At 33.7% G+C, this 16656-nt stretch overlaps 1 protein-coding gene across 1 annotated transcript; it reads left to right on the top strand.

Annotated features, from left to right (window-relative positions):
• The first annotated feature begins 1131 nt into the window (after positions 1-1131).
• LOC106463463 (transmembrane protein 187-like) lies at positions 1132-6618 on the top strand. Its single transcript, XM_022390959.1, has 3 exons — positions 1132-1138; positions 3062-3132; positions 4074-6618. The coding sequence occupies exon 3, from the start codon at positions 4083-4085 to the stop codon at positions 4878-4880; it is 798 nt and encodes a 265-aa protein (XP_022246667.1). The 5' UTR covers positions 1132-1138; positions 3062-3132; positions 4074-4082; the 3' UTR covers positions 4881-6618.
• The last annotated feature ends 10038 nt before the right edge of the window (positions 6619-16656 follow it).

A 16656-nucleotide genomic window follows, 5' to 3' on the forward strand; every position in this document is an offset into this window, starting at 1 on the left:
GCCATCAAATCTGCTAAGCTATAGTTTGATTTGCCGCTTCTCGTTTCAATTTTTTTTTGTCCCACTCTCTGACACCAATTTGTTACGCCTCCGTTTGTTAGTTAATTTTCAGTAAAAATTCTTTCCGAAGAAACTTTACCGATACAAGTCCTTTCTTAAATAAAACTGGTTTATTCTTTCTGAATACAACTTTGCAATACACTTAATTTCCACAGTCGCGCTATAACAAACGCTAAATTCACAACGAACGTCTCACGCGCTCAACTCAACAATACTCTGTCCGCAGTTCAATTGCAGATTGTTCCCGTCTCGTTGTGACCGTCTTATATATACAAGACTACCCCATATCTAGTAGTCTCCCAACGCTTCATGAACGTTCTAGAAGCGCGTGGCGTGTTACTAGCGTCACGTGACCTCCGCTGTCGTAACAGTACACAACACTATTTTTACTAATTGAGTAAAAAAATAAATAAATAATTGCTGTATTTTTTTTGGGGGGGGTGTGACTTGGGCCCATATTTTTGTAAAATCATATGATGCAGTAAATTCTTTTATGGGGAGTGGGGTTGACAAACCATTCCACCCCATCTGCCGCTGCTACTAGAACGGGTGTCATCGAGTTCATAGAAACTTCTACTGTGGAGAACCCTGCTTTACCAGTTCAGTTATGATTATGAAATTAAATTAATTTTAGGAAAAAACGGAAAATCCCATGATATTTTATGATAAAATTGTGTGCCAGTTCTATTTCACAAAAAAACTTTCTAATCAATTAAAATATATGCTTGGGCTTTTACCAATTTATCGCGAGAGGACGTGTTTATTGTCATTTCTTTTCTAATACGTGTTATAATTACTATTGCAATATTAGTAACAGTTAGTGTAAAATTTATATTAATTTTTTTATCAAGTTGAAATATAAGTGAACTATTCAAAACGAGGTAGGTCTCTGTGGGCGTGCATGCATGCATATGAATATTAAAATTAAGAGTAAAAAACTGATATAATCTTAACTTGAATACCTCTACTCTAGTACTAGTGGGGCGAAGTTCGAGTGTAACGTACAAGTTAGTTCAACACGAAGTAGGTAGCTTGTTCTGCTTCATGTTAATATGACTTGCAATACAACTCAATACAGGTATTGTATGTCCTGATGTGGAGTAAATAACAAAGCATACAGTTACGTGTTTACATTTTGATCAATTTATGTCATTGAGAGGAATACTTAACACAGGATCTCTCCCTCAACCAGTGCCCAGCAAGGCCAGGTGGTTAGGACGCTCGACTCGCAATCTGCGGGTCACAAGTTCGATTCCCCGTCACACCAAACATGTTTACCCTTTCAGCCGTGGGGATGTTATAATATGACAGTCAATCCTACTATTCGTTGGTAAAAGAGTAGCCCAAGAGGTGGCAGTGGGTGGTGATGACTAGCCGCCTTCTCTCTACTCTTACAGTGCTAAATTAGGTACAGCTGGCACAGAAAGCCTTCTTGCAGCTTTGTGCAAAATTCATAACAAACCAAACCCTCAACCAGAAGCACTTCAGTGGCAGGGATTGGACGTATGAAATACAGGATTTGTCTGAATTTGGTGAAACTTAAATGGGAGGTAGCTTACGCTGTGTTATGATGAATACATTTTACAGTTTCTATATTGGACAACAATTGGCTGAGTTATTACTGGCCACATTATCAGCAGAAACTCCATAGAACTTAATGATAATATTTTGTGTTGTATAAGCTGTGGGTATGAGCAGCCTTCTTCTTTGCCCATTGTTGTATCAGTTTTTCAGACTAGAATTCATTAGGTCTTCAGCAGAAAGCTCCAAATCCCTGTGACTGGAACTGTGCTACTGTTCTGCATGTCATCATCAATCACTATTATTTCATCAATGACCTGCAACCTGTGGATCTGCTGTGGATGCAATCATGACAAACTTTTTAACAGCCTTTTTTGAGACAAATCCTTCTATCAAGTCCAGAGATGTTGTGGTGACACTCAAAAATAGGTTTGGTGATACAAGGACTAGTTATGGTAGGAATGGTCTTCTGATAGATCAGAAGGTCAAGAACAAGGTCTCCAACCTCAAACAGACTGCGAAGAAAGGTCACATATATTTTGAGAATAAAAAAAGAAGAAAGAAATAACCAGTTAGTATATGTGACAATCATTTTAAAACCACTTGTATCTTTGACTGCTCCTAACTCCTGATTGAAATACATCATATAGATTGAATATTTGGATGCAGTAAGTCCTGGGCTTTCTGATTGTGTGAATGACTGCTTCAAGATACAATTACTGGAATTTCTTCTTTCTTGCCCTGCCACCCAGAAACACTATTTCATCTCTGGTTGAAGGAAAGATTCTTTGTTAAAACTGAATTAATACTTAGCCTAGTCTGTGTATAGGCATAATTCAAAGCTCTGGAAACATTTTTTTTACTAAGTATAAAGGAGAGTGAGAGATATGATATCAGCTATCATATAAATAAAAGAAGATTATCATCTTCTGAGAAAGGAAAAGATGATTGATTGATAAGAATGATTATAAAATTATAATTGTACAAATAAATTATTTTGTACACTTTTAACTACTGTACACAATATTAGTTGCACAATTTGCTTTTCTATAAGCAAATAACTATAATGATAATCAGCTTTTCAAAGTACTTTACATTTTTTAAGGTCAGAGTTTTGGATTTATATTTTCAGGTGTATGAAAGAATTGGAAACTAGTTTCTCTGGTATATGGAAGTAGTTTGATTTACTTAATTATGATTTAGGTTCTCAATATTGATAATGTTTGGACAATGTTTCTATGTGTGGTTTTTTTAGGTGGAAGAATGAAACATAAAGCTGAGTATTATAGGGCAGGCTTAATACAAGGTTTATATTCCCCAGTTGCTGGCTTATACTTTGACATAATTTTTTGCACTACTTTGTTGCATTGTATATTTAGCTAATGATGCAATGTGTGCAGTTAATTTGAGTTTGTTTAAACATGTTGAATTGTATATAAATATTAAAGGCAATACTTGTGTAGTTTATATGTTTTGGTAGGTAATAGTGTGGTAATTCCATTTCTGCACTTGCAGCAAGCAGGACTGAATCCAGGACTTCTTCCACACCAGGTAAGTTCTCTACCAACCAAGCTAAAGGGTTAACCTAATAGTAAGACACTTTTTAACTACCACATTTTCTCCTCTCAGAAACAAGGCCTGTCCTCTAGTTGGTCCCTAATTATTCTGTGGGAATGAAATTGTTTCCATCTCCTTTGAGTGCTCAGTCAATTACGCTAAAGTGTTAACACTAATAAAGTAAGACAATCCATGATTGCCTTGTGTTTTTACTTACATTCTCATAATCTTCATGTTCTGCTATGACTTCTATCAAAATATAAATACAAATTCTATTTTGGTCTTTCATGATTTGCAAGGATAATAATAATAAGTTTGAAATGTGCTACTTTAAGTACATTTCCAGTGTTATAACTAACTTCAGTCTAATACTTTATGCACATAATATCCATAAATCTCCAACCACATAATTAGACTGTAGCTTGACAGTAATATAATGATATGGAAAATGTTTATTTGTAGTGAGATTTGAAAAAAAAAGACTATGAGTAAACATGTATTGCAGTTTCAAACTCCATGTAGAAAAACCTTGATTTTGATCAGGATAGATTAAGGAAATGAGACTTCAATCTTTACAACTTGTAAAGGAATTTATATGTTGTTTATTTTATTCCCCAAAATAGTGTTGGTACAGCCTTAATATGGTTTGGAAGAACTAATTTTTAGTATTATAAGTTCACTGTTTTTTAAGTTATTTATTTGTATATATTTTTCATGTGATTATTTTCTATGCACAAAAGTATAATTTTGTTTACTTTTACTTGTTTTTCCTTTTGCTATAATTAAGTTTTGAGTAATCTTGAAAATACGGTAACTATGAGATGGAGGTAGTTGTTAATACAGTGGTATTAAGTATTGCACGTTGTTATGTTAAAAAGAACAATAAATCTTGTCATATTTGCCATCTTTTAATTTAATATACATTTCATTCCCAGTTCCTGACCATGGGGATAATAGTAAAGGCTGGTCTTCATGTATGTGTGATAATCCTGTTTATGGAATTGACCATCTTGACAGGACTGTTTGATAAAGTTCATACAGAATGTGGGTACCAGTTTTATGCTGAAACATCCTACAAAGTACCAAGTCTTCTCCCATCATGGTTAAAGATGCCTGCAAACAGTCTTATTAATTCTGGCTATATAGCTGTAGGAATGTACGGGCTTTGGCTTAGCAGAAAATTTTATCACAAACCAGATTTCTGTTACTGTCTTGCAATTTTTTCTTGGATGGCTATATGCTACGGTCCCATTCAGTTCTGTCGCATAGTTACACAGAACCATCGAGCAGCTGTCTTAGACCAGTGGGTAACACTCCCATTTTTTGCTTGGGTTATTGTATGGTGCATTTCTGTGTGCAATGTTTTTTCCAAGTCATGGAGTATGTGCATTTCATGTCTCTCTGTTATGAGCTATTTCCTTACTTTATTAACCATTTTTGGATTTGAAATTGCCCTAGGACTTCACATAGCTGTAGCCATTGGAGCTACTATTTATGCACAGCACAAGTATGGAGACAGTACTTCATTTTTAGCTCTAATAGGTGCTCTTGCAAACTGTTGTGGTTTTGTTTTTCTAAAACTCTATGATCATGAGCTTGCTAGGTGGCAGATTTTTCAAACACTGACTGGCCATTTTTGGTCCAAAGTTTGTGACTGTCTCCAAATATATTTTGTCTGTAAATTTTACTGTCGGTTAAATCCTGACATGATACTAAGTCAGAAAATCAGAAAATCTATGTAGTGTAACATATTTTGCAAAAACCTTTCTTATAAATGTGTAAGTAATAGATGAATGTATGAATTTTCAGCTTTTCATCATTTGTTTTATCAGAGTCAATAATTAAAGATATTCAATCATTATCTAAAAATATAGAGTTAGTATACTTAGTTGCATTTGTTTATTTCAGTTAATTTTATTTCAATTATCTGGGAGACCACAAAGTTGTAGTTTTACCAATTAGTAAACTGTCATTAGCTTGCATGCTAAAATATCATTTGAGATAAATATTTGTTGGTGTTCCTTCCACATCATTAATACACTTGGTTTTGTGTACTCCATAATAAACAGCATTAGTCTAGTAACTTTTCTTAAGATATGAAAAGTTTAATATATACAGAGTGGCCCAAAAGTAGGTATACATTTACTTCTGTTGACACTTGAGCAGTAACCAACTGGGTGTCACAGTTTGGGGTGCCATTGCAAGCTTAGGTGTCTAAGGTCCAGTTTTCTATAACGAAGCTGTCACAGGCGATGCATACCTGTGGGTCCTGATGGACATAATCATTGCTAGCTTCCATGGTCATCTGACTGTACCCTTATGAACTTTTTCTTCTGGGGAATACTCAAGTGTACAGTAGGAAATCACAAAATGTTGACAAAATTAAAGGGTACATCACAGACATATTTACAGAAGTTGATGGACAGACAGACTTATGTCAGAAAGTTTGCAGGATTGTATGAACAGTGACAGGTTTCAATTTGAATACCTGTGGGATTAACTTGATATTACCTTTCTCATAATTACATGTCATGCGTAAAGTGCCATTAAATCAATGATCAACTGTATACTTTAATTTTGATTTAATTACTTTAAATAAATTATCAATTATCAACTGTATAGTTACTTTTGGGCCACCCTGTGTGTATATATATATAGACACACACAAATAAATTTATTGGTTTATTCTTTTTTGTTGTTGTTGTTAAAGCTTCCCATTGAAAAATGTGGGTCTACCAAAAAGAGCAGTGTGTTGTGTATTGAAGACAGTGTTAAAGTTTTGTGGATAGCATTAACAACAAGTTCAATACATGACTTTTTTTAGATATACAAAGTACAAAAACTGTGTTTTATAAATTATGTGCTTTATAGACTTTTTATTCCACTGCATAACAACTTTCTTTTACCCTGTTGAAACTAAGAATAAAATTACTTTGGAAGTTTGATATGATACTTGTGAAAACTAATTTTCCTTTAAAATTTGTTTACCTTTATAATTTTTGTGAGAATATTATTAATAAAAGTATTATTTAGTAATCTACATACTACTGAAAGCCTAAAGAACAAAAATGAACAGATCATACTAGAACTCTAGCAGCAAAGCTTTAAACTATCATTTTAATGTTAATTAACATTGTTTAATACAATAATTATAATAACTTTGTAAAATACTTATTAATTAGATTAAATGAATAATCATTTTTATTTGTTTTGTTATCAGTATTCTGTATTTTTATATTACAGAAAACTGTCAACTAAACAAAATTGTTTTGACTATGTATAATGCTATTTACTTGACATTTGCAAGACTGATTAGTTTTTCACAACTGTATTAAGTTTTATAGTTTAAAGCGAATGATCTTAGTTCTACCAATGAAGCATTACTAATTGGGTGATTATTTTCTGCCTATGAATTTGTTTTGTGATTACACAAAATTATCATTTTTGGTTTAAAACTGTAAATAAAAAATTTTGTGTAAAGTTTTCGTTGTATTTGTGATAAAATAACTTTGCTTAAAGTATTCTTAGAACAAAACAAGAAGCACAATATCCATACAGAATAAACAAATTAGACAAAAAAATACTACAATGAACAAAGCAAAATGAAGAGACCAAAACTTTAACGTTTTGTAGAAAAAATGGGACATACCGGGAAATTGTGATATTGCGAGTAATAAAAGGCTAAGTTATATATATTACTGTTTTTTTTATAAATACTGAAGTAAAAACTAATAATGTCATAAAAAATGTGGGTTTTTGAAAATGTTTTTACTATATTTTAGATGATCAATTTGAATGTAATTTGATTCACATTTTAGTGCTGTTTATTTGATTTTAGATATACTTTATGCATGTAAATATTTTTTCACTTGACCTACACATGCACACACTGACATTTTATTTTCCTTTTATGACTATCCTGGCAGAGAAAAAAGTTGTTGGAAGTAGATAGTATTTAATTTAGTTGGGGAAGGAGTTCTAGCAAGTATATTTTAATCAGTTTACACATTAATATAATCAGATTATGGGGAAAAAATGTATAGAAATCCTTTCTGAGATTTTCCAGTAAGAAATTCCAGTGTTCTAATATCAGAAAGCAGCAGATTTATGTCTTGGTAACTTACCATCTGAAAAATGGTGTTTTACACTAGGGTGATATTAACAAAAGATAAAACTTTAAAGTGTTTAATTACACAAGCAGAGTTACAAATTTTCTGTTATTTGTGTGTAATAATAAAATTCAAGTTTGTACAGTATTTTTCAAACAACCATGTCTTTTATCGTTAATATTTTAAGGCTTTTTTACTTTAAAACTCTGAGTGGTGTTTTTATTTGTATATTTTTAATATTGAGCATAATTTTGTTATACCCTAACTAAAAACTCAAAATTAGAATTTAAAATTTCTTGTAACTATGGATATATTATCCTTGGGTCTTAATTGTTTTATAAGGGTCAAGAAAACCTCCAAAGTAGATAAAACAAGCACAACATAATCAAAACCAGGTAATATTAAAAATGTAACATTAATACTTGTAATTAAATATTTATTTTTCCAGTACTTTCCAAGTGAAGTCATTTCTTACTTCCTAATTATTTGTTTTCAAGATGGATGACACTTCAGTTGAATTTCTTTAAGAACTTGTGTATTTTTCTCTCACTGATGTACACTCAGATTTTTTTTAAACCAGTTAAGTAATGTTTCAAAACATACACATTGAAATTAATTACTGTATGATTGAGAGAAATTTCCAGTTAAATGGTGGTAAATGTTAAAAAATTTATAAGGGAAAAATATTTTAATACATAGTTTATTATTATTACTAATTGTATGTGTACATTTTCAAGAAAATTTGAACGAAAAATATTTACCAATATCATGATTTTGAATAATGTGTTTCATGAAGTTTTCAGCAAAACACATATATACATGATAGATCAATATAATTGGTGCTTAATTTCTATAAAATCAATACAGGTAATTCTTTATAAATACCACCACTGAAACCACTAACATACTCTGCAATACAGCGTAATAGTAGTAATTATACACTAAATATAGTATAAAAAATGCAACACATAGTTTTGAATATTACAAGTAGGGGAAAAAAGTTCTAATGATTTAATACTTGGTAGGTTTATTCAACATGCTCAGACCAGCTACCTACCTGATTAAACAATAAAATGTATTCAAGACATAAAAATTCTGTCGTTCAATAGTTAAGCAAAGATAATTTTTGTCATTAAAGAAAATGTAATAAATTTTATTTCTCATAAATACTGTTGCCTTCATTAGTATTGTAAGTGGTGTTATGTTTATATAATACTAGCGAACCCATAGGCCTATGGCCAACGTTTACAGAGTCGCTATAAGAAAAATTTAATGCTTGAATTACTATTTTTCATTTTTTCAGTTTAATGATCGTTGTTGCTATAATGCAAATTTTATTTATTTAACCAAGTTACGAACGGTAATTAGTAGGCATACTTATTTACGTGCTTTAATGTAAATCAATGCCAAATCTGGGGTCCGCTTTCGGGAAATCCCCGTAAAAGTGTTTCCGCGAAATACCTGGGTTTCTTTAAGGGGTTTGGGTGAAAAGTTTTACCTTTGGGCCGCAACGATTCGTTTGGCACCATTCCGAAGTTGGTGACTCCAGCAGTTTAGAAAAAGGGGTTTTCGGGAAATTTCCATATTTCCCAAGGGGTGGAGTGAAAAATTTTACATTTGTGCAAACCTCCGGACCGAAACCAGTAGCGGATTAACATAGGCACTTGCCCCTAGGTGTGAGGGGCCCCAATGTTTCAGAAATTCTGTTTTGTTCAAACAAATTTTACGAATTAGGAACTCAAATCACCGATATTAACAAGCTAGAATATAAAATAAGAACCTCCTATCTTTTATTTTTGCTGAGATATCGCTACATGTATTGAATCAAACACAGTGGCCCCGCCCACCTCTTTCCATTTTTGAAAACACTTGCTTACGTACACTTACTTCTGTCTACGATGTATGGATAACCAATCGCCGTCGGGCGTTATAACGTGATAGTCAAACCCACTATTCGTTGATAAAATAGTAGCCCAAGAGTTGAGTTGACTAGCTGCCTCCCCTCTAGTCTATCACACTAAATTAGGGACGGCTAGCGCAGGTAACCCTCGTGTAGTTTTGTACAATGTTCAAAACAAAACAAACTCAAAGAAAGTAATATAACTGTAGAAGATGGCATTAACTCAGATGATGCAATGAAATTTTTACTCAATCTAAGACAGAATTTTGAAATTCCAACTAGACTAGATGATGATACAGAATTACATTTATCATCCTTACGGCAAACTCTACACAATATACGACAACAAGAAAAACATTCTTTAAAAAAAAACAGGGGTGGAAGTAGTAGAGATTCGTCAGAATAAAGAGAAGAACACAAACCCACCTTTTGATCATCCTAAGACAGGAGCAATGAAAAGATAGGACATAATAGAAGACGCCATGCCAGAACTTTATTAAAAGAGTGTCAAATATCTTAGGGAAATTACATAATCACACAATGAAACCTAATTTATATTTTTAGGAGAAGAAAGCTTTCTATAAATTAAAAGGTAACACCAACATTAATAGTTAAAAAAATCCAATAAAAGTAAAGGATTTGTAGTTTTAGCGATGGATAATTAAGAGCGAAAAATTTATGCTCATTTATCAAATGAAGATAACTATCTAAAATTAAACAGAGATCGTACTAAAACACTTGAAAATTAAAGCAGAATTCTGTCGTGTGTGGGGGTGGCACAATTGGGAAGAACAAGTTCGTGCTCCTAAATTAATATACTCTCCTCAGTGACTCGCATGCACCCTCTTTCGATCTCCCTATATATATATTGTTGCGTCAGCGAGGTCACGTGACTAGTATCACGCCACCTCTTTCTAGAAATATCCTGTTCCTTCAAGAATGCCCTAGCATTTACTAGATATGTGTTAGTCTTGTATATATATAAGATGCTCACAACGTGACGGAACAAGAAGGTAATGAGTAATTGAACTGCAGTCAGAGAAAATATTGTTAAGCACGTGAGAAGTTCTTTGAGAATTATAGCGTTTGTTACAGAGCGATTGTTGATTGTTGAAATTAAGTGTATCGTAAAGTTGTATTCGGAAAGAATAAACCAGTTTTATTTAAGAAAGAACTTGTGTCGCTAAAGTCTCGTCGGAACTAATTTACGAAAAATTAACTAACGAACGGAGACGTAACAATATATAGAATATATCTGAGGTGGTGAGAATAATGCGAGGGACAATTTATTTGTGGAAGCTAAGCCTCTTACACGTGCCGCCCCTGTATGCAAGTGAAATAATAAGATTAAAAAAAGAAGAGGAGGAATCTTAAAACAAAATTACATTTCCAGCATCTAAATTAGTTGTATTTCATAGTTCTAGATAAGTCAAATGATCCCTGACTTCTTATATCACAGTGTTATGTTAACCTATAGTAGCCAGTGATCCATGATTTTAATATTCGTGTTATGTAACCTTCATATGCACCAGTTACTATATTACAGTGTCATGTTAACCTACAGTAGCTGGTGATCCATGATTTTAATATTCGTGTTATGTAACCTTCATATGCACCAGTTACTATATTACAGTGTTATGTTAACCTACAGTAGCCAGTGATCCATGATTTTAATATTCGTGTTATGTAACCTTCATATGCACCAGTTACAATATTACAGTGTTATGTTAACCTACAGTAGCCAGTGATCCATGATTTTAATATTCGTGTTATGTAACCTTCATATGCACCAGTTACATTAGCTAGATCATCCATAATCCCAGCGTCATTGTTATGTTAGATAAATCATAAATCAGTGTATTCTACAGTAACCTACAAATAAAATAAAATTTACATAAACAATTTTTAAACTTAACAGTAAAGTACATGCAGCAATAATACCATGTATGTACGTCTTACTGGTACTTTCAAACCTCTACTACATCATAGTTCTTGTAAGCTTGTGTACTTTACATATTTAATACATACACACGCATAGACACAACTTTTCAAGTTAGAAAAGCGATCACCACCTTTATGCTAATCCTTTTTATTTTATTTTTAATGTTCCTGCCATGTCTACATGCCCCCCAGTAGCACAGCGGTATGTCTGTAGACTTACAATGCTAGAATCCGGGTTTCGATTCCCGTGGTGGGCAGAGCACAGATAGCCCATTGTGTAGCTTTGTGCTTAATTACCAACAAACAAACCATGTCTACATAATTCATGGCTAAACTGAATAGTAAATATAACTTTCATATGAGTCTATCAGATATGATGCGATTTTCATGAGGTTTTTATCCTGGAAATGAGGGTTGTTAGGTTCAGATAGATGTACATGGAAGGTATATAGAAATTAAAAATAATTGTATAGTTACTTCATTATCATAAGTTTGCAAATCCAGTGTGAAATAATAGCATAAGCCATGAATGATGCCACTAGGAGGCCAGGAAGCACTTGCTTTTTATAATGGAGAGACCAATACATGATTTGCTTTGCCCCACATTTATAATTGAAAAAAAAAAATTCCAAGATTTTAAATATTTTTTTTCTGACAAGTATTTCCTGTCAATGATAAATCTGTAGTTTTTATTTTATTCTGATGTCTACTATAAATAGTAGATTGATAGAAAAATGTTAATAGGAGTATTTCTACAGTGGGGTGATATGCATATTTATAATTTATTCTATAGTATATGTCTGCTCTTTGGCCCCCTCACTTTTGTATCCGTGATGGTTCCTTTGGTATAAGAAGCAAAGTATATCAAGATTGAATATGATTGTCTAGATGTACTTCAATCTTTGTTATCTTTCGTAAGTGATGTTTCCTCTGCCCACAAGGATATTTTAGCATTAGATAAAGCATCCCATTTCAAAGGAGAAGAAGTGGAATATCTTTTACTGGCCTATTATGACGTTGACTGAAAGTGACAGCTAAACAATGCTGTCAGGGAACAGAGTTCATGAGGTGACGCCATCCACTAGACAAAGAAAGTGAGTTAACGTTCTGGACTCGGCGTGATTTGTTGGTTTAGTTCTCCATTAGTCAATCTATGGGAAGGACCTTCTTTCTTTCTGGAGGATCATCGTGTCTAGTTTTCAACATTTAATCCCGAGAGAGAGGAGGCAGTAACTAACGAAGAAAGAACTGTCTAGTCATTCGATTTTGTTCGTTTGTTTAAAACATGTTCAGCTTCATTGTTTGCACACTAAAGAGAAATCTCGGTCTATTGTCTCTCTCACAAAAACCCTCCTACATTTCCTGGGTGAACTTTGCTGTTATTGCGGAATAATCTATCCGACACTTGTTGGGAAATCAATCTCTTCCATGAATACCACATGCTTAACCTCCCCACCCCACCCACCAGTGGCTCAGCAATAAGTCTAAGGGCTCACACCACTAAAAACCGGAAAAACATGCACAACATTAAAGTAGAAGGAGGATATAAATTGTTACATGTGGATGCAATACAACCTATCTCCAACAGATAAAGTGAGTACAACCTTATCAGTTGAAACAAGAAACTTGTTAAACCATTGTTATGTAAAGTATAGAGTAAAGGGTTCTCTTACTGTGACTAATGGAATATAAACTTACCTTCCAGTGCAGTAGTAATTTTGTTCTTTGAAACTCTCTGAAAAATATAACTTCATAAGAATTTGAACATGTATAATAATCATAAAAATGTCAAATATTTTTCTGGATAGTACAAAATAGATATTTATGGCAACTGTTGGTTTATTTTTGAATATCGCGCAAAGCTACATGAGGGTTATCTTCACTAGCTGTCCCTAATTTAGCAGTGTAAGACTAGAGGGAAGGCAGCTAGTTATCACCACCCACCGCCAACTCTTGGGCTACTCTTTTACCACTCTTTGACCATCACATTATAATGCCCCCATGGCTGAAAGAGCGAGCATGTTTGGTGTGACGGAGATTCGTACCCGCGACCTGCAGATTGCGAGTCGAGCTCCCTAACCTCCTATGGCAACTGACATACACACTAGCTCTTTGTTTGTAAGTACAGTTGTGGTTTGCAATCATACCATTGTGTTTCCCCCTTATTTAAAAATTTCTACACACATTAAGTATGTGTTTTTACTGTAGAAAACAGGTCAAAGGTTCCTCCCTAATTACTAAAAGAACTAGGTCATCTATTAAGAGTATCACATGAATTTTCTCTTGGGAAATATTGCTGTAGTGTAGAATATGCTCTATAGAAGTTGACAGTGATCTTTTCTATTGGCAATTTAGGTGATTGTCCAGAGATAAAACATCCCTTGTTTTGAAGTGAAAGAGACCGTCAGCCAGCTGAATAGTATCTCTGCTCTGAGAAGAATGGCACTGTTATTATTATATAATACCATGTTTTCTCGGTCTTAAACAACGCAATTCAAGTTAACAACTTAAGATTACAGACCTCTATCCAGTAAAGGCATCACGCTGTAATCTTGTCTTTTTAACTTGATTGTGTGCTTGAAATTAAAGATCATTTCACTGTGTTTAACTTATGTCTAGCTTCTTTTTTGGTGTATAAAACTCGGTTGAGGTTAAGAGAATTCAAATTTCTGCTCTGCAATTACGTTTCTGGTAAATCCCATTTATTCCGCAGTTCCTACCAAATTACGGCTAGTACAAATAACCCTCGAGTGCCTTTAATACTGGAAATAAACGACCTTATAACACCAAAATATCGTTTTTATGTAATTAGACACTCAACGTTTCACGTTACAGCTTCTTCAGGAGCGTTAGTTAAAACACAAACCGAAATTGACCGTACAAATCTTCAACTGGTTTAAATAATTAATTATATTCGAATCTATAACGTGCATTTGTACAGCGTGCTATTGGCATATTAATTAGTAAAGCTTATTGTTGAAAGAAAAGTACTGTTGAAATAATTAACTGCTACCTGTAGTAAACAAAAGTTCTATCAAGGTTACAGAGTGAAATAACAAAAAGATAGGTTCAAAATAAAATAATTAAAATTATAGGAGCCATCCTTTATCCCTATTCATCTGTGGTTGTAATTGTTCGATAAGAAGAGCTTCTTTGAATTTTCTGTCAGTGTACTTGGTGGCTTTGGCGATGATTTGTAAGGAGAATGGTGGTTTCAAGTCACGTGTTACTTGTACATGATTAGTTTAAAAATGACCTGTAACTGCGCTTCTTTCATGTTGTTGTTTATAAAGATCGTCAATATGTTCTCCTATCCTTGTGTTTAGGGCTCTTCCCTTTTCTCCTATGTACGTATGATGGCAGATGTTACATGTAAGCTGGTAAACAACACTGGAGACAAGACACTCATATTTAGATTGTAAACACGTTTTTGTAAGACAGCATTATTACATTGTAGGGCAGTGTACTGAGATTTTTAAAGTTGGATTTTTAGGGTTGGACCTGGCCGTTCTATAACTTTAATCGGCATTTCGAATTTCCTGATTGTAGTTTATATTATATTGGAGATAGCTTCGTCAATTAGAGGTGTTATGAAAATAACCCTTTTTGTGTTATCTTTGGAAAATCGGTTTTTTTCCTCCTTGTTTATCTGTATTTTCACATGTTGGAAGTGTGATGATGATTTTTGTTCGTCATAGTCCTAGAAAATCTATTCGATGTAAAAAAAGTGGATATTCGTTGCTCAGAAGAAGTGATATTAGTTCGGAGTGTGTATTGTTTTTTATTTTAGTTCGGAGCGTGTATTGTTTTTTCACTACAGTTGTGATCTATTCTTTTTAATTATCCAATAATTGTGCCTTTCTTGGAAGCTTTGGGATGACTGGAATTGAAGTTAAGGAAGAAAGGTTTTCATATTGGTTTGTGGAACAAGGTGGGTTGTATATTATCGTCAAGAAAATCTGTGTTTTTCTTGTCATTCGAATGATTCCGGGTGAATTGGATGTTGGGGGTCTATGAATTTTAGAAAGTCTAGAAATTGGATTCAAGAAAGAAGTCCGTGATTACATAGTCCTAACACGTCATCGATGTATCTAAGCCAGAGACTAGGGCCGGTGTTGGTATCTTGATGCCACTTGTCAACTGCCGTTGTTTCAAAAACGTGCATAAATATTACGGTATAAATAACAGCGACTGTACTACCCATTGAGACACCACTGAGCTGGAGATATAGTTTGTTGTCAAAACGAAAATATCCACCGTGAAGAAATATCCACTGTCAGTCCTACATCTAGAAATTGTTCATGTGATTTCACATGAATTCACACACTGCATTAGCGCCATCTTCTGTTTGTGTAGATGTGTAGAAAGCTATGTCCCTTTGGTAAACCGTATAATTCTGGGATGCGGCTATTAGAAGGTTTAAGTTCACCCAGTAGCTTCTTAGGGAGATTACTTGTTTTTGTAAGTTTATAGATACTCTCTTTAACTTTCGTCTACATTTTTTTGGTGGGGGTCACTGTTGAGTGTTTGAAATTTATTCTCGTCTTTAAGGTGATCAAATATTTTTTGTTCATAAAAGTTTCTGCCCATAACTACAAAACCTTTACATTTGTCCACTTCTTTGATGATGATGTTATTATCTGTTGGAAGATTTTTAAGGGCTAGTTGTTCTTGAGTGGTTTAAGTTAGACTTAGCTTGGTGATTTTTATGTCTTTGTAAAACGTTCCTGATCTTTTTTCCTCACATCCTATTTTCGTTTCATCATCTTTGTTAGCGTGGGGAGACTGTCGCATGGTGGTATCAAAAGGGTGTTTAGCGAGACATTTGGAAGCTGCATGATTTATTGCATCTGTAGTTGAAAAACAATTCAAACTCACAAGAACAACAGCTAAAGTTGATTTCTTGATTAAGTGTCGCCTGAAGGTACTCGGAACCATTTCAAATTTCAGATTATTTAAAGGAGAATCAGAAATCACAGAAAAGGTTGGTTGGATTTTTCTCTTCCATTATGTTGTTGGTTGTAATTAAGCACAAAGCTACACAATGGGCTATTTGTACTCTGCCCACCACGGGTATCGAAACCTGGATTCTAGCGTTGTAAGTCCACAGACATACCGCTGTGCCACTGGGGGCCTTCCATTACGAATGACTTAATAACAACGCTATTTCTGAAGAAAAATATACATCTAAGACTAATTCAACAAAAGCAAATAGTTTTAAATATCTCCCAAGAAAAGTTTCCCAGGTTCTACATTTGGTTAATGAACACTAAATCAGACACCACATGTAAATAAACTTAAGATTGTTACTCAAAACTTAAGAAGAAATGTAGAAGTATATATATATGACGAACAAACCATCAAATCAGAGACTTTCGTTAGAAATGCTAATAACAACCAAGAAAACATGACAACAGTTAAATAAGTAACAGTAGAAAATGACCTCCCAATCGTAACTTCCTGTTTGGACCTACTAGCTAAAGGACCTGGTTTCGCAGTAACAACTAAATTTTCAAACCAAGTGTGTATAAGCACGTTGTCTTCTCTTGAACAAACGTTTTATTCTAT

This window comes from Limulus polyphemus, unplaced genomic scaffold (assembly GCF_000517525.1).
Source record: "Limulus polyphemus unplaced genomic scaffold, Limulus_polyphemus-2.1.2 Scaffold1414, whole genome shotgun sequence".
Classification (NCBI taxonomy): domain Eukaryota; kingdom Metazoa; phylum Arthropoda; class Merostomata; order Xiphosura; family Limulidae; genus Limulus; species Limulus polyphemus.

What these genes read in the sequence shown, in the direction of transcription:
- LOC106463463 (XM_022390959.1), top strand. Translation starts at nt 4,083, where the DNA reads ATGGGGATAATAGTAAAGGCTGGTCTTCATGTATGTGTGATAATCCTG.